The sequence below is a fragment of the Macaca nemestrina genome, chromosome 2, assembly GCF_043159975.1.
Source record: "Macaca nemestrina isolate mMacNem1 chromosome 2, mMacNem.hap1, whole genome shotgun sequence".
In the NCBI taxonomy this organism is placed as follows: Eukaryota; Metazoa; Chordata; class Mammalia; order Primates; family Cercopithecidae; genus Macaca; species Macaca nemestrina.
In genome coordinates, this window is record NC_092126.1 from 3,610,576 (window position 1) to 3,629,773 (window position 19,198).

A 19,198-nucleotide genomic window follows, 5' to 3' on the forward strand; every position below is an offset into this window, starting at 1 on the left:
GCATTCTGCTAACAAGTGCAAATGGATGTGTGCAGAAACGAGATTGCTAGGTGCATATGCGTCCTTGCACAGACAGTGAGTCGGTTACTCTGCGCGGCCCTTTCCTTTCCTTCACCTCTTTGGCCACTGGGCGCCCTGGAGTTGATCGCTGCTCGCCTGCACATTTTTCCAGAAAGAGTGTGGGAAAGAAGTGACTTTGTGTGACAGGGAAACTTTCAGGGCATAAATAGCTTCAGGATAAAATTTGAATCTGGTGGAGTATTGTCTAAATAAATAGTATTTTTATGGTGTCTCAGCAGGAAATATATAAAATAATTTGACTCTGGATATTTGCGCACCGTACTTATTTTTAATGTAATGAATTTGAGCATTTACACTGCTAAAAATTGTCTATTATAATCTGGCAAAGATATAAACTTCTCATTCAAAAACTAGGCTAGAAGAGGAACAAAAGCTGATCCTGACTCCATTTGAACGAAATTTGGACTTTTGGCGCCAGCTCTGGAGAGTCATTGAGAGAAGGTGAATTCATCATTTTCTTTTGTGTAATAAAGACATTGTGGGGAAGTTATATTCGATTTGGATGTTGATATAGGCTTATAGGCTCAGGGCATGAAGAATTAAGCTATGCAGAGGGTTACTAAGAATTATTATAAAAACACAATATGATACTACCATATATTTTGTATAGGTTTTTTTGTTATTAGATGAATATGTTGATAAGTGTGTGAGAATAATGAACGTTTTCTATAAGATGAATTCTGAAGAACCTATATAGATATTTTAGCAAATGTATATTTAGTTTCTACTGGTAATGTGGAAAATATGAGTACAAAAAAGAGTTAAGTTCCTGCCTGCAAAGAGCATCTATGTTATGGGGCGAGGCGGATGTCACAGCTCGCGTCAGCCGACTGTCACCATGTTCAGCTAAATGCTAAGCAAAGCACCAGGAACCAGGGGCACACAAATGAATGAAATGCAGTTCTTGTACTCAGAAAACTTAATACATGCGAAAATACAGAGGGCAGTAGAGTTCCTGCTTTGCGGCGGATAGAAAGGCAGGGGGCTGAGTCATAGCAGAGAAGGAGAGGTTGATAAGTATTGAGGAAATCATGGGGTGGTTTTTATGTTTTTTAATTGGGCTCTGAAAAGAAGAAAATGATTTTGACAAATTGAGAATGAGAGATTTTTATTCTTTTTCGTGTAACACTAAGGAGAATTCCTGATTGTTGGAAGTTGATGAATCACCTGTCTCTAATCTCACCTCTTTGGTGTAGTTAAGAGGTTTTTGTTTTCCTCAAAGAGTTTCTGAATTACTTTCAAGGATGCCATAAATGAACCTTATATTTGAAATGATGTTTTTCAACAAGGACCCTTCAGGCTGGTTTTTGTTTTCTTTGAAATCTATAACGTGAACCTAGTAAGAAGACTAGGAAACAGAATGCCTTAATTGGGATTCTCAGAAAAGAATCTTATCACATTTAGCATATTGTTATTAAGAAAACAGGGCCCAGCCCGGTGGCTCACGCCTGTAATCCCAGCACTTTGGGAGGCCGAGATGGGCGGATCACAAGGTCAGGAGATCGAGACCATCCTGGGTAACGCAGTGAAACCCCGTCTCTACTAAAAATACAAAAACTTAGCCGGGCGAGGTGGCGGCGCCTGTAGTCCCAGCTACTCGGGAGGCTGAGGCAGGAGAATGGCGGGAACCCGGGAGGCGGAGCTTGCAGTGAGCTGAGATCCGGCCACTGCACTCCAGCCTAGGTGACAGAGCGAGACTCCGTCTCAAAAAAAAAAAAAAAAAAAAGAAAAGGCTGGTTAACAGAATAAGGGTTTTGGGGAGACTCTGCCGTGAGGTAGTCATGCATCTGTAGCTTATTTCCTGCCAGCAGCAGTCACAGTGGGCCTTTATAACGTCCAGCTCAGAGGCTGAAGGGAGGGAAGAGCCTCCCAGAGAAGGGAATTTTTTTTCTCCTTGCCGTGTAGACACCTGTAGTCCCCACTATATTTGTGAGGGATTTGAGGGGCTTGCACCAGCTGCAGTAAGTGTCTTATTGCTGTGCCTTCTTATATGTGATAGAAGTTGGACTTGCCATTCCTGCTTCAGCTGGGCAACCTAAGTTAATACGTTCCTATTTTGTCTTTTTGCCATTTAAATACATTGTTGGAATTGGTGGATAATTGTTTGCCAAAAATATGCTTTCTTCCTTGTTATTCCTGGGTTGAAATAAGATACTAGCTTCAATAGTGGCAGCTGTCAGCAACTGATTTACCAGTTTTCGTTTGAGGCTTTAACATGAGTGCAGACTAGGGATTGAATATTTAGTAGACTTCACCTTGGAGTGAAGTGTTTGGGATACTCTTTTGTCTCACCAGGAGAGTGGAATAGAAGTACGGTGGATGTCTTAGCAATGAAACATCATCTGAACCCCCCTAGGCTGTATGACAGCAATAGCAAGTTATGATTAAGAGCATCACCTCTGGTCCAGGCTGCCTGGGTTCCCATTCTGGCTGTGTTACTTATTAGCTGGTGGCCTTGGGCAAGTTACTTAACTTCCCTGAGCCTTAAGTCACTCGTGTATAAACCGGGAATAATTATACCTTAAAAATTAATAGATGTCCAGTGCTTAATATATTGCAGGTGTTTGCTACTCTGGCCATTAATGTGTGGTTAGGAAAATCCCTTTCAACTCACACTGATTGGTCTATCTTGTGTTTGTGTTTCAGTGATATTGTGGTCCAGATAGTAGATGCTCGAAACCCACTCCTGTTTAGATGTGAGGATTTGGTAAGTCAAGTTTGACAAAATTCAAACATCAGTCCTTTGAGTAGCTGTGAGAGGACCAAATCACTCAGCAGTGACTGTAGGCACATTCTGTCCGCTCTGGCTCTGTTAATGAGGCCTTCCCTCCTTCCAAGGTCAGGAGCTCGCATAATGCCACTGTTGAGACAGATGTTTTCTCAAACAATGATTTCCATCTGCAGGAAGGCAGTTAAATGAGCTTCCTAGCTTTTAGTTTAGAAGCCACTTAAGGCATTTGCTGGTTTCCCATTTTTCAGGAAACACCAGTGGAAATAGTATTTTATTTACTTTAGCATATTGCCAGTCACTGCACTTTATTTTTTATTTTATTTTTTTTTTTTTGAGACGGAGTCTCGCTCTGTCGCCCAGGCTGGAGTGCAGTGGCCGGATCTCAGCTCACTGCAAGCTCCGCCTCCCGGGTTCATGCCATTCTCCTGCCTCAGCCTCCCGAGTAGTTGGGACTACAGGCGCCCGCCGCCTCGCCCGGCTAGTTTTTTGTATTTTTTAGTAGAGACGGGGTTTCACCGGGTTAGCCAGGATGGTCTCGATCTCCTGACCTCGTGATCCCCCCGTCTCGGCCTCCCAAAGTGCTGGGATTACAGGCTTGAGCTACCGCGCCCGGCCGTCACTTCACTTTTTAATTCATCCTGTAAAGTTCTCTCTCCTCACACTTTAGTTATGACTCCCTGTGGTATTTTACAAGTGAACTAAGTTTATGAAACACCACAGGGGCTAATAACTAACGTGTGAGAATCCCATGAAATGATGTAATGTAGCTTTGGGTTAGTTAACAAAATATTTTATAATATGTGAGGTATTCATATTTCTTTTTGAGAACTGTAATACATATTATTTATTTATTTATTTATTACTATCTTATATATCTAATTTTTTGTAGAGACAGGATCTTGCCATGTTGCCCAGGCTGGTCTCGAACTCCTGGGCTCAAGCAATCCTCCCTCCTCCGCCTCCCAAAGTGCTGGAATTACAGGCATGAGCCCCCATGCCTGGCCCAGATTATTTTTAAATCTGCTGGTGCATAACAAAAATATTAATGGTGGAACTTCTTTTCAAAGCTTACTGAAAGGATTAGTATAATGCGTCGTGATTAAGACTGTTTAAATTAGGAAATGATTTAAAACTGGGGGCAGTAAAAACTTGTGCTGGGATCTTCAATATGATTAGCCTCATTTTTTAGTTGTTTGAAGAGGCCTTTCTAAATCTCTTTGTCTTGCTTAGGAATGTTATGTGAAAGAAATTGATGCCAGTAAGGAGAACGTGATTCTGATCAACAAGGCAGACTTGCTGACTGCTGAGCAGCGGAGTGCCTGGGCCACGTACTTTGAAAAAGAAGATGTGAAGGTTATTTTCTGGTCAGCTTTGGCCGGAGCCATTCACCTGAATGGTGACTCTGAGGTAACCTGAGGGACTTTTACAGGTTGGGTTTCAAAGAGGAGGATTTTGATTTCTCATAATGTGCTTCATTTGTGTTTTGTTTACTCTTACTGGAAATTTGTGGGAATTAGGGTTTTTCCCCTGTGTGCTGGATTCGGATGACCTACAGAAAGTGAATCACAAAGTTCTTTTCTCTCTGGTTGTCGGACAGTCTGACATCGCCAGTGTTGTTACACACTGGTATTAGCTGTATTATTTTTGTATAATTGTATAATTTTTTTTAAAGGTTGTAGACAGGAAGTTGTATAGGAAGTTCCACAATGATCCTGTAACTGCTTTTAAGAGAAGTCACAACACAAGGGTATAACTGAAGGATATAGTCAGTTCTCAGGACTTGATTAGAATCTCTTTCGACTTTGTTCTGAAAACAGAGAAACTAACCCTAAATTAAGATATACCACATTACCTGTTAGCCCAAATTTTGCAAAAGTAGTTTGGGCTTTATTTTTACTTTTGAATAAAATAATACCTATAAGAGGGCCAGGCGCCATGGCTCACTCCTGTAATCCCAGCACTTTGGGAAGCCGAGGGGTGTGGATCACCTGAGGTTGGGAGTTTGAAACCAGCCTTACCAACGTGGAGAAACCCCGTCTCTACTAAAAATACAACATTAGCCGGGCGTGGTGGCGGGTGCCTGTAACCCCAGCTACTCGGGAGGCTGAGGCAGGAGAATTGCTTGAACCCGGGAGGCGGAGGTTGTAGTGAACCGAGATCGCGCCATTACACTCCAGCCTGGGCAACAAGAGCGAAACTGTCTCAAAAAAAAAAAAAAAAAAACATCATCATAATACCAACTGTGACAAGACATTAGTAATTAGGACCGTAGAGATGGAGAGACGTAAGAAGTACTGTCTTTTTCCCTGTGCTTTTCTCCTCTCTCTGTTTATCGGGCATCTATTGACTGTGGAGTGTGTGTTGAGCTGGGTTATGAATACAGCACCCTCCCCTCCGTGAGCTCATTGTATAAATTCTCACCTCTAACTGTGTGAAGGAGTCTCTTCCCCCACCTCCATACCAAACAGTTGCATATTTCTCTTTGACTACTTTAAGCGACAGGATGCTCGAGACCAGGTAACTCATTTCTTTTTACCTCTAAATGTAGAAAGTTCTTCCATTCAGTGGAACAAAGTCAGCCACCTTACCCTTTGATCTGAGGCCTCTTTGTCCCTTCGGTTCTCTCCTGCAGCTGTGCATTTTCAGCTCTCACAGACGCCAGCTCCGGGATGCCCATCCTGGGTGCCTGTCTTCTTGCGTCAGGACCGCAGGCAAAACTGGCCACACCTAATTGAATACATTATTCCAGGTGGTGTTTGCCTAGGGCGTATACAGAGCATTCATATTTCTTGTGATCAGGATATTCACATTAATTCAGTTTCTGTTAGTTCATCTCCTTTCAGAAGCTGTTTGCTCTTGGCTCATTGAACCTGTGAGTAACTGAATCCCTCAAATATCAAAAAAATAAAAAAAGACTTACTAAGCAAACCTCATCCCATCTTTACATGGAGAGAAAGATATTTGTTCTGTTTTACTTCAACTTAGGAGAGTACTGTTCCTTTTAAATATGTTAATGGCTTAGTACCAAGGTAGAGTTCATTTTAGAGTGTACAGTTAGCATTTCCTCGCCTTCTAGCTGTGAATTTTCATGTCATTGATAACATCATTGAACAGGCTAGGACAAGGGATACAGCTCTGTGACCTTTTGTGGACTTACTAGCAGCACTCTGTGCCAGGCGTTTTTATGTGAATATAGATGTATTCACAAGAATATACCGATAATAATTATTACTATAATTAATTAAAACTAACCCATAAAATTAATAAGTTAATAAAAACATATTCTTTACCAGACACCACTATTCTAAACACTTGATGTATTTTACTCATTTAATCTTCTTGGCAGTAAGTATAGATACTTACCATTGTTAGGGAGAAGAATAGTTTGCCCTGTTAAACCATTATTTCTGTTGTTTCCAATCTTTCCTGGAAGTCAATGTCTTGCTGAAGTTTTAAAATAGATAATTACCATTATATTGCTCTGCCCTGATGCAGTAACCCTACCAAAAATGGAAGAGATGAGTTTCTGCATCTGTGGCCTTCTTGATTTACTAACCAAGTGGTAGATAACAAAGGGAGATGAAATTTTTTGCGTAATCAGTTTTCAGGGAACTCTTACTACCTCCTGTTGATGACTGTCTTATTTTTAGGGCTCACCAGGTCACTTGTGGAATTGTTTTAATGTCAGTTTCTGGCTTAACAGTGTGTAGTTTACGGAAGATATTCTTTCCTCCTTTTTAAGTCTTAGGCGCCATTTACTTCTCCCAAGTTTTCTGGACTCTCTGCTGTTGTCCATGATTTCTCAGGTTGTGAAGTCTTACTTGTAACTCGTTACTAATATCTGTAATTTGGGTATCAAATTACAGAGGTACTAGAAGTAGCTTGATATTCACTGTTTTCACTGTTTTCTTGCCTGAAAGTTTGGTTCATCTTCTACAGTTGTTCAACTTCAGTTGTTTGAAAAATGTGAATGTTCTGAAAAAATGTGACATTTTTCAAAAGGCACAGCCCAGTTCTGAGTTGAGTATCTCTGGTTTCCTTTGGTCACCTTGGAATTGCACTGTGTTCCCCAAAAGGTTGACTTTTTCCTTCTTTTAATTTTTAACCTAATTATGGCAAAGTCCTTTGATTGTCTTTAGTACTTTTCCTGAAGCCGAACTGCTCCCCGCTGCAGTTTTTCTACTGCACATTCATGTTCAGTTCACATTCTCATTTTCATGCTACTTTCATGTTTGAAAATGACCCAAAAGAGCCCCACAGTGAGGACGCTGACTTCTTTACATTCACTGCTCATTTACTGTAGAAATTGCTTCCGGTTCTGTATTTCTCTCATAAGCCCGGTTTCTTTTTGAGTTGCCAGGCTTGATAGTGAAATCATACCTGTTTTTCTTGACATTTTGTTTTCTTTCTGCTTTCTTGAGATTTAGGATACACGTTTGGCTGAGTTCATTGTGTCCCCTTCTGTGACTGTTAATTATTCTAACCAAATTACTTGGAAATGATACAAGATTTCCATTACTTTCAAGTCCCAACAGATTCACCCTTATTTCTGCTTTGTTGTCACGAGGGATACAGAAGAATTAACACACCCATGAGTAGTAAATGATTTTTACCTTTCGCTTTCCAAAGGGAATCTTTCATCACTAAATAATGTGGAGTTGAGTTTTGCTGCCGCATTTCACACACGGGGATCTGTGTGTGCTCCACGGTGCTTTGACTTCTAAAAGCAATTCTGAGAGAATAGCAGATTTTTTTAAACATGCCAACCACCGTCTTTAAAAATACAAATGTAAAATGAACTGCTTTGTGCAGAGAAGAGTATGTTAAATGTGTTATTGTTCCTGAGACATGCTTCGTTTTATCATGCAGCCCATTGCAAAATAATGTACGGCCAAAGAGTTCAGTTTAACATAAGTTTTTCCCTTTGCTGTCTTTGAAGAGTTTTGTTGTTGTTGTTCTTGTTTTCTTTTGTTTTTGTAGAGACCCAGTCTTGCTGTGTTGCCCAGACTGGTTTTGAATTCCTGGCCTTGAGCGATCCTCCCACCTCAGCTACCCAAGTGCTGAGATTACAGGTGTGAGTCATCGCACCCGGCCTAAAGAATTATTTTAAATTACAAAAGTAATACATGTTCTTTATACAGAGTTCAAATAGTATAGAAACATATAAAGTAAAAAGGGAAGGGAAGGTCCAATTCTCCTCCCCTCCAAGAGGGCGCCACCGTCGGTGGTTGTCTGTCATGACACTGAAAGGCTTTCATTGTCTCCTCCCTATAGTCACCTTTCCATCTCCATCGAACTTTGCTTGTCCTCTGTTCATCTTTTTTTTTTTTGAGACAGAGCCTTGTCTGTCGCCCAGGCTGGAGTGCAATGGCACCATCTCGGCTCATTGCAACCTCTGCCTCTCAGATTCAAGCAGTTGTCCTGCCTCAGCCTCCCGAGTAGCTGGGATTACAGGTGTGCACTACCACGCCTGGCTAATTTTTGCATTTTTAGTGGAGCCAGGGTTTTACCATGTTGGCCAGGCTGGTCTCAAACTCCTGACCTCAAATTATCTGTGCACCTCAGCCTCCCAAAGTGCTGGGATTATAGGTGTGAGCCACCACGCCCAGCCGTCCTCTGTCCATCTTACATAATCAACTCATTAAGTATTTTGACTAGAGTAGAAACTGCAGTTATGTATTTCTGAGCGTTTCTATTATTTTATCAGGAAGAGGCAAACAAAGATGATAGACAAAGCAACACAGCTGAGTTTGAACACTCCAGTTTTGACGAGGCTGAAATTTCTCACAGTGAGACCGAACATCTCCCAGCCAGGGATTCTCCTTCACTTAGTGAAAATCTCACAACTGATGAAGATGACAGTGAGTATGAGGACTGTCCAGAGGAGGAGGAAGATGACTGGCAGACATGCTCAGAAGAAGACGGTCCCGAGGAAGAGGACTGTGGCCAGGACTGGAAGGAAAGCTCTGCTGCAGATTCTGAGGCTCAGAGCAGGAAGACCCCACAGAAGAGGCAGATACACAATTTTAGCCATCTCGTATCCAAGCAGGAGTTACTAGAGCTCTTTAAGGAACTACATACGGGGAGAAAGGTGAAAGATGGGCAGCTTACGATTGGACTGGTAAGATGACATATGTCATAACATTGTTGCCACATGATTGTCTTTAATGCCCATTTTTTCAGTAGCTACACGACCCCAGAGACTAACCAGGCTTCCGGCATCATCGGGACCATTGCCCTCTTGTTGCCCACTGGCATCACGGGATTAGGCAGTAGGATAGACAGCCCAACTCAAAGGAATCGACTTCCTCAAGGCTTATATTGTAACGTACCTATTCACATTAAATGTATTCTCCAGTCTCCTTTCAGTTCAGCTTTTTCTGCCGTGTGAAGTACCGAGAGAGCAGAATGAGAGATGTTAAGGTTGCCTTCAGACTTCAGCCCAGTGTTCTTTGGGCACCCTGTGATCCTTGCCAGCTTACGCTGTAAATGTTCAGATGCTCAATAGGGAGAACCCCAGCAATCCCAGCATCTTGGGGCTGGAGAAAATATGACAAATGCATTGGTTGCATAAACACCGCATAGTAGATAGGGGAAAGTAGATCACATCCCCAGCTTTATATACCCTAATTCCAGAAGTGGCTGGCTGCGGAAGTGCGCAAACCCCGAGGGGCTACAGCATGGCTCTAGATGGCCCCATCCTTAGCTAAGGAGATGTGAGATGTTACAGAAGGTATTTATTATACAGATCTATCCAAAATATAACAGTGAGGGAAAGGAGATCATGGCACGTTTAACATCTTCTAGCTTTTCAGTTACATGCTCAGTATAGCTAATCTTAATTAGTTTTGAGCCCCCTTCTCTCCTGTCCCAACCCCCTGCCCCAGAATGCCTGTTTAAAATGACTGAAGTAGATTAGCATCTTATTTTAGTGTAGTTAAAAGAGCTGTCTGTGGAATCAGACAGACCTAGGTGTAATTCCCAATTCAGCACTAGAACTAACTTGTTAGGAACATGGGGAAAGTTGCTTATAATGCCTCTGAGCTTTAAAGCTTCATTCTTTATATTGTTGCTAAAAATTTGTATCAGAAAGTTCAGTTCTCTACATGTTTTCTCACCTTTATGGAAAAACTGAGCATCCTCCCTCATTTTCTGAATTTCTTACTCTAGAAATTCTGCAAACACTTATTGATCACCTGCCACATGCCAGACATTGTGCTTGGCTTTAACTAAAAATGACTGAAAATTAAAGATAATTGTGTGTTGTGATTATTCAAATGTCCATCCGATCAGCCTCACCCAGTGTGGAAGATGCAATGGAAACCACTGTCTGTAGATGGGGCAGTGAGGGAAGGCTGGGGACAAGGGGATGAAATTTTCTGTAGCATCTGCTGTTAACAGCAAAACCTATAAAATTAAAATGTACATAGCCTGACCATTTGTCACTGGAGACATGTCTGAATAAATACACCCACACCACAGGAGAAAAAAGATGTCTCAGCAAGTACAGAGAGCGTGGATTTCAAATAATTTTCAAAGTAACCAGACGCGTAATGCTAGTCTTGCCATCATCTATGTCATATCTTTGAGTCTTTTGATAGATGTACTGTTTTACTATTTGGTAACTTCTGAGTCTTTTCTAGGTGGGCTACCCTAATGTTGGTAAGAGTTCAACAATCAATACTATCATGGGCAACAAGAAAGTATCTGTGTCTGCCACACCTGGTCACACGAAGCACTTTCAGGTATTTTTGTGGTTTCTTGCCACTCGCGTGCAGCTGTTTCTTCCTTTCATCTGTTGTATACCCAGCTCAAAACTCTTGCTTGTCTTCCAGACTCTCTACGTGGAGCCTGGTCTCTGCCTGTGTGACTGTCCTGGCTTGGTGATGCCGTCTTTCGTGTCTACCAAGGCCGAAATGACTTGCAGCGGAATCCTCCCAATTGATCAGATGAGAGATCATGTTCCACCTGTATCGTTAATATCCTTTCTGCTTTGGAAACACTCTAGTTATTATGTGCATATTAGGGCTTCAGGTTTATTGTAGGCATTTGAGGGATTCCGATTTGATGAAGAATTTAAAATACTAGTGATCTGCACAAGTTTAGACTGTGAGATAGCATGAGAACTTCCAAATCGGAACCTCATTTCCTGATTTCCGCAGTGTAGCCTTGAAGAAATGGGAGAATCCAGGTTTCAGATACTCAGTTCCAAGTTGCAAACCTATTTAACAATGCCATGTAACCTTTTGAGTGACCTTGGAAAACTTGCGTAACCTTCCCAAATACTTCCCTTTTCTCTAAGTGGGGGAAAAGCATCTATCTCATGGTTGATTATATTTAATCAGTATAGCTAACATATATTGAATACTTGCTATGTGCTTTTCTAAACCCTAATCAAATATCTTTTAATCCTCAAAAAGCAACCCTTAAGGCAGATACTGCTGTTATTCCCGTTTCCTCAAACTTGAGGAGACTGAGGCACAGAGAAGTTAAATAATTTAAGCTCTTACAGCTAGTAAGCAGTAAATTAGGAACTCTGCTACTTGTCAGCAGCATAATGAATTAACTTACAGAAAGCATCTAGGACAGCACCCGGCATGAAAAAAGGACTCAAAGATGGATTTGTTAAGAACTATGCAGGGGCTAGGTGTGGTGGTTCATGCCTGTAACCCCAACACTTTGGGAGGCTGTGGTGGGTGGATCACTTGAGGCCAGGTATTTGAGACCAGCCTGGCCAACATGGCAAAACCCTGTCTCTACTAAAAATACAAAAACTAGCTGTGCGTGGTGGTGCACACCTATAGTCCCAGCTACTCGGGAGGCCGAAGCATGAGAATCTCGTGAACCTGGGAGGCAGAGGTTGCAGTGAGCTGAGATGGTGCCACTGCCCTCCAGCTTGGGTGCCAAAGCGAGACTCCTGAAGAAAAAAGAAAACGAAAGGGAAAAACTGCGCAAGGTCTGAGATTTTACTGTACTTACAAGCTAACAAGTTAGTCTGTTACTGTTTTGTAGATACTAGCAGAAAACAGGAGACATCATGAAATTGGCACACTAATCCGCTGGCTTGTAAGTAGGGTAAAATTTCCTTCATAACTACACTTAAGGCCACAGCTTATTCATAGATACATATATATGAAAAAGTATATAGCTTTTTTTATTTTTGAGATGGAGTCTCACTCTGTCACCCAGGCTAGAGTGTAGTGGTGCAATCTCGGCTCTCTGCAACCTCCACTTCCTGGGTTCAAGCAATTCTCCTGCCTCAGCCTCCCGAGTAGCTGGGATTACAGGTGTGCACCACCATGCCCAGTTAATTTTGTTGTTGTTGTTCAGCAGAGATGGGGTTTCACCATGTTGACTAGGCTGCTCTCAAACTCTTGACCTCAAATAATCTGCCTGCGTTGACCTCCCAAAGTGCTGGGATTACAGGCATGAGCCCGGCCTTTTAAGTTTCTCAGTAAATTAATAATGAGACATGAATTATTTATTGCCGGTAGCCTTAGGTTAGGTACTATGGAGGATAGGGCATAAATAGAGATGGCTACTGCCCTATACGAAGCATCAATCTGTTGGGGACACGTGAGGTATGTACGTGAATAACTGTAGTACAAGTAGAATATTGTTAGTGGCTCAAGGAAAATTCAGACAAACTATGAGAGATGAGACAAAGGAGGAAAAGTAATCCTGCATAATTGTAGACATTAGAAACAGAGACTCCCCTTGCTTTATCTCTACATTAGAATCACAAATGCATAATCTACTTTTCAGGGTAAAAATGTGTCATCTTTAAAGTCAGTTTCAGAGATATTTTAAATTATTATTTTAAAAGAATTCATATGGAAGAGTCATGGGAGCTTAAGGCCTTGTTTAAAAGGAAAAAAAAACTGAGTCTTTTAAAATTAATCGATAACTATACTCTTCCTTTGGAGAGGAGAAAGAGTGTTTGTCAGACAAGTGATGAAGTGCCATGCTCTTAGAGGCACGTTCCGTATGCCTTGGGGAGGAGGGAGTCAGTTCAAGAGAGTGGATTCCCTGACAAGCTACGTTTGCCAGAATATTCCAAGACATGTTTTAGAAGCTACCTATGGCATTAATATCATAAAGCCTAGAGAAGATGAAGATCCCCACCGACCTCCAACATCAGAAGAGCTGTTAACAGCTTATGGATGTAAGTTGGGATTCATTAGAAAACGTGAACAAAAATAACAGTATAGCTAATGAATAGAAATAAGAATAGTAATAGTACTAGAAATGTTATTCTGCAAAGATATAAATTTATCATATTTCTTTAGCATTTTTCAAGTCATCTTCCAGGGTTAATGTCTCTGCGGGCCTTGCCTACAAAGTAACCTACAGTGCAAAAAGCTTTCAGGACGTTTGCTGCTTTGATGGTACCCATGTGCAGGCACAGGGGTTCTCATCGGAGGCTGTGTTGGCTGTTTCTGGAGTCTTCTCCCAAACAAGAAGAAAGGGGATGTGTGGAAGAAAATGAATATGTGCACCACAGCGAGGCAGGAGAGTTGGGAGGGGAGCACCAGATGGGAGACCCCTCAGAGACGGGGACAGAGTGGAGCTTGGTTAGGACAGGGGCACGAAGCACCCTCCTTCCTCTCCCATCAGTCCCTGTAAACTTACTTGACATGAAAATGAGACCACAGCTCTCCCACCTCCGTGTTTTTTCCCAATTCCACATGAGGACCTATGATTTCTTGCCTTCAATGTAAACTTTAAAGGTGGCCTGGAGAACCTTGTGTCTACCTAAAAAAAAAAAAAAAAGAATAGCAGCATGAGAAGCATTTCTGTGCGTGTGTGGCTTGCCTTGAAAGGGATTGCCACTGGCTGGGAAGGAGTTCAGCTTATTCAAGTATTTACTGGCAGAGAAAGGTGGAAGGTGATTTGATAGGAATCACACTTAAATCAAACCTTGAACTTAGAGACTCTAAAGAGGATAAATACTAAACACTTGTGTAAGACTATTCTAATGACTGAGTCATAGAACAAGAAAAGACCTGAAAGATTACCTCACCTCCTAGCCCCTGCTTTTAAGAAGTAGAATCTGAACCCAGAGCCCAAGCTGACCCAAGGTGAGGTGGCTGGTCAGTGGAATAGCCTGGGTGAGATCTCCCTCGAGGATGTTAGCCTGGAAAATGCAGAAAGGTGGACTTCCACCAAACTTTCAGTTTGATTGTACTTCCGATAAAACTGAAAATAATCTGAGTCTTTTAAGATGTTTCATCTAATGCTGCCTGATAAAATCAGAGTAAAGAAAAAGCCAGTCTGTAAAAACAAATGACCACACGTACAATTGCTAAGTTCCCTATCTGCAAGTCCATATAAAAGAAAATCTCAACAGTAAATGTTCAAAGATATTGCCAGATTACTCTCATTTTACTTTGTATTTCTTTAAATACTAGTGAAGTTGAGCATCTTTCCAAATGTTTTGTGACTATATTTCTTCTGAGAATCACATTTTCCTATACATGGTTCTGTCTTAATGATTTGTAGAAGTTCTTTGTTATATGTGCTACACATTTTTTTCCAACATTAATTATGGTTTCTTTGGCCCCCAAAGAAGTTGACAGTTTTAACAGACTATATTTTTCCTTTTTGGTTTGACTGGGTTTGGTGTTTTACTTGGGAAGGTCTTCTCCATCCCAAAAAGATAAAACTATCTTCCTGAAATATTTACTTTTTTAACATTTAGATTTTTAATCTGCCTACATTTATTTTTGTATATTGTGTGAATTAGGATTGTAACTGTTTTCTTCTAAACTGGAAAAGCCAGTCGACAGCTAGTATGTGAGGGGGCTGAGTTTGGAACACAGCCTGTCTGCTGAAGCCATGTTCTTAACACTGTGTTTTGCTGCCTTCTGACTGAGTTAGTATTAAAGGGATCTTACTGGGGAAAAAATGTGGGTACATCATTCAATAAGAAAACTTCTTCTGTTGCTGTTTTGCAAGTAGTATTGACAGTGTAGCATTCTCCTACAGGTAGCCTCCATGAATAAATGTTTAAAATAAAGAGGCCGGGCGTGGTGGCTTAATGCCTGTAATCCCAGCACTTTGGGAGGCCGAGGCGGGCAGATCACCCGAGGTCAGGAAATCAAGACTAGCCTGACCAACATGGTGAAACCCCGTCTCTACTAAAAATACAAAAATTAGCTGGGCATGGTGGTGTGTGCCTGTAATCCCAGCTCCTCAGGAGTCTGAGGCACCAGAATCGCTTGAACCCGGGAGGTGGAGGTTGCAGTGAGCCAAGATTGTGACACTGCACTCCAGCCTGGGCAACAGAACGAGACTCCGTCTCAACAAAAAAATAAAGAGGTAGAAGAAATAACTGGAGTAGAGAGAAATCAAATTTGTCTTTCATAGCATGGTGGTAGGTGATTGTTAAGATATCAGATATAAGTAAATATTCTCCTGGATGATCTAGTGTTTTTAATGCTAAACAATATATATTCTACAATGATACCTAATTTTTTTAAAGCTAGGAGTAAGAATGCATAGTTAGTAATAGAAGCTACATCACCTCAGTTGTCTTTGTTGTGATATTCTGTCATCTAAGATTTTGCAAAATTATTTTCTCTTCACAGATATGCGGGGATTCATGACAGCGCATGGCCAGCCAGACCAGCCTCGATCTGCACGCTACATCCTGAAGGACTATGTCAATGTAAGTGCACCCCGCCTCTCATGCTCTCCGATACACACGTCTTTTCCCCAGTCTGTGTTCTTAGAGAATGGCAACTTGTTCGATCATAAAGTAAATACACTGAAACTGGAGTTGTGATCTTGATGTAGGGTAGTTAACATTATATGGATTATAGAGATTACAAAAGATGGAGCTCTCTGAACACCTATTATGAGTGAAAATCACCAATTTATGCATCTGGTTTTTTCGTCTCCTACAGCCCTTTGCTTGTTATGATTGCAACTATTGTCACAGTCTTCTTCGTAGTATAGCTGTTTCTATGCCTATCTCTGTATTTGTGTAGTAACGATAATAACAGCTAACATTTTTTCAAAGCTAACCCTGCTAGAAATAGTTCTGTTTTACATGCGTCTTCTCAGTAAAAATACGTAACAAGTCTGAGATTATTATGTCTCCTTTTCAAATAAGAACATGCTATTTGGGGGTTTCCCCATAGTAAAATGGAGATGAACAGGGCCTATCTCATGAGATTATTATGGGAAATAAATGAAAACTCTGTGCGTGTGTGTGTGTGTGTGTGTGTGTGTGTGTGTGTGTGTAGCACTAAGCTCAATGCCTGGCACATAATGAGCCCCCGATAATTGTTGTCAAGTTTCTTTCCACAAATAAACATTACAGGGCCCTGTTAATAACCAGTTGTGAGGGTTTGGCTTTATTTCCTCCCCTTCTCAAGACCACATCAGTGGAGCTCTTGGAGCATAGTGGCAACCATATGGGCTTTGCCTTCAGTTCAGGAGGAAAGCAGTTCATCCTATTGGTATGGATAAGTCATGTATTCATTTACCACTTACTATGGAGGATGTAAAGATGAGGTAAAAATTGTCACGGGCTTCAGATCATTTATGATGGAAAGAGGCAGACTTGCCCCCAGTGAGCAACCCCACCTACAGGAGTCGAGGAACTCTCCTGACTGTAATAGTCTACCAGGTATTACCGCGAACTCTCCTGACTGTAACAGTCTACCCGGCATTACCGCGAACTCTCCTGACTGTAATAGTCTACCCGGCATTACCACGAACTCTCCTGACTGTAACAGTCTACCCGGCATTACCACGAACTCTCCTGACTCTAACAGTCTACCCGGCATTACCACGAACTCTCCTGACTCTAACAGTCTACCCGGCATTACCGCGAACTCTCCTGACTCTAACAGTCTACCCAGCATTACCGCGAACTCTCCTGACTCTAACAGTCTACCCGGCATTACCGCGAACTCTCCTGACTGTAACAGTCTACCCGGTATTACCGCGACCTCTCCTGACTGTAACAGTCTACCCGGCATTACCGCGAACTCTCCTGACTCTTAACAGTCTACCCGGCATTACCGCGAACTCTCCTGACTCTAACAGTCTACCCGGCATTACCACGAATTCTCCTGACTGTAACAGTCTACCCGGCATTACCACGAACTCTCCTGACTCTAACAGTCTACCCAGCATTACCATGAACTCTCCTGACTCTAACAGTCTACCCGGCATTACCGCGAACTCTCCTGACTGTAATAGTCTACCCGGCCTTACCGCGAACTCTCCTGACTCTAACAGTCTACCCGGCCTTACCACGAACTCTCCTGACTGTAATAGTCTACCCGGCATTACCGCGAACTCTCCTGACTCTAACAGTCTACCCGGCATTACCGCGAACTCTCCTGACTCTAACAGTCTACCCGGCATTACCGCGAACTCTCCTGACTGTAACAGTCTACCTGGCATTACCGCGAACTCTCCTGACTCTAACAGTCTACCCGGCATTACCGCGAACTCTCCTGACTCTAACAGTCTACCCGGCATTACCGCGAACTCTCCTGACTCTAACAGTCTACCCGGCATTACCGCGAACTCTCCTGACTCTAACAGTCTACCCGGCATTACCGCGAACTCTCCTGACTGTAACAGTCTACCTGGCATTACCGCGACCTCTCCTGACTCTAACAGTCTACCCGGCATTACCGCGAACTCTCCTGACTCTTAACAGTCTACCCGGCATTACCACGAACTCTCCTGACTCTAACAGTCTACCCGGCATTACCGCGAACTCTCCTGACTATAATAGTCTACCCGGCCTTACCGCGAACTCTCCTGACTCTAACAGTCTACCCGGCATTACCGCGAACTCTCCTGACTGTAATAGTCTACCCGGCCTTACCGCGAACTCTCCTGACTCTAACAGTCTACCCGGCCTTACCACGAACTCTCCTGACTGTAATAGTCTACCCGGCATTACCGCGAACTCTCCTGACTCTAACAGTCTACCCGGCATTACCGCGAACTCTCCTGACTCTAACAGTCTACCCGGCATTACCGCGAACTCTCCTGACTGTAACAGTCTACCTGGCATTACCGCGAACTCTCCTGACTCTAACAGTCTACCCGGCATTACCGCGAACTCTCCTGACTCTAACAGTCTACCCGGCATTACCGCGAACTCTCCTGACTCTAACAGTCTACCCGGCATTACCGCGAACTCTCCTGACTCTAACAGTCTACCCGGCATTACCGCGAACTCTCCTGACTGTAACAGTCTACCTGGCATTACCGCGACCTCTCCTGACTCTAACAGTCTACCCGGCATTACCGCGAACTCTCCTGACTCTTAACAGTCTACCCGGCATTACCACGAACTCTCCTGACTCTAACAGTCTACCCGGCATTACCGCGAACTCTCCTGACTATAATAGTCTACCCGGCATTACCGCGAACTCTCCTGACTGTAATAGTCTACCCGGCATTACCGCGAACTCTCCTGACTATAATAGTCTACCCGGTATTACCGCGAACTCTCCTGACTCTAACAATCTACCCGGCATTACCGCGAACTCGCCTGACTCTAACAATCTACCCGGCATTACCGCGACCTCTCCTGACTCTAACAGTCTACCCGGTATTACCGCGACCTCTCCTGACTCTAACAGTCTACCCGGCATTACCACGAACTCTCCTGACTGTAACAGTCTACCCGGCATTACCACGAACTCTCCTGACTCTAACAGTCTACCCGGCATTACCGCGAACTCTCCTGACTGTAACAGTCTACCCCAACATTACCGTGAGTCGTAACTGCCCAGTTGTGTCTTGAGTTTTGTTTTGGAAAATATTCACCGTAAGTATAACCATATCAGTATGCTGAAGAATACTTAAGTGGGAATGCAAACGAGAAAAGAAGAAAGAAATTTCATCCTAGTCTGGGGCACCATGGGAAGAGTTAGGTCTTTAGAACACTTTGACCATTGATGTGTTGGAAAAAGGACTCTTCAGCTGCAGTAGACCAAAGCTCAACTCAGCTAACATAACCAGAAGGCGGAGAGCTCCATCGGAGTGTGACTGGGTGGGGATGTCTCCTCTGAGGCCACAGATGGCTCTTAGGATGCACTGTCGTCATTCATGCTGTCTTTGCAGGGTAAGCTGCTGTACTGCCATCCTCCTCCTGGAAGAGATCCTGTAACTTTTCAGCATCAACACCAGCGACTCCCAGAGAACAAAACGAATGGTGATGAAATAAAAATGCAGCCAGGCAGAAATAAAAAAGTAAAGCAGATTGAAAATATCGTTGACAAAACTTTTTTCCATCAAGTAAGTTTTAAAACTTTTCTTAAACTTCTGATCCAACACTCTTTATAACAGCTTTATTGAGTATCACATGCCATAAACACATTTTAATAACCCCAAAAAGGGTTTAAT

General features: G+C 42.6%; 1 protein-coding gene across 1 annotated transcript in view; it reads left to right on the top strand.

Moving 5' to 3' along the window:
- The window catches only part of LOC105470809 (large 60S subunit nuclear export GTPase 1), a 28,572-nt gene that overhangs the window by 6,094 nt on the left and 3,280 nt on the right, over positions 1 to 19,198 (top strand). Inside the window, exons 5-13 of the mRNA XM_011723072.2 lie at positions 436 to 522; positions 2,728 to 2,788; positions 4,043 to 4,219; positions 8,520 to 8,933; positions 10,456 to 10,557; positions 10,648 to 10,791; positions 12,854 to 12,977; positions 15,403 to 15,482; positions 18,917 to 19,090. Coding sequence (XP_011721374.2) covers positions 436 to 522; positions 2,728 to 2,788; positions 4,043 to 4,219; positions 8,520 to 8,933; positions 10,456 to 10,557; positions 10,648 to 10,791; positions 12,854 to 12,977; positions 15,403 to 15,482; positions 18,917 to 19,090 — 1,363 coding nt within the window. The remainder of the gene's footprint in view (positions 1 to 435; positions 523 to 2,727; positions 2,789 to 4,042; positions 4,220 to 8,519; positions 8,934 to 10,455; positions 10,558 to 10,647; positions 10,792 to 12,853; positions 12,978 to 15,402; positions 15,483 to 18,916; positions 19,091 to 19,198) is intronic.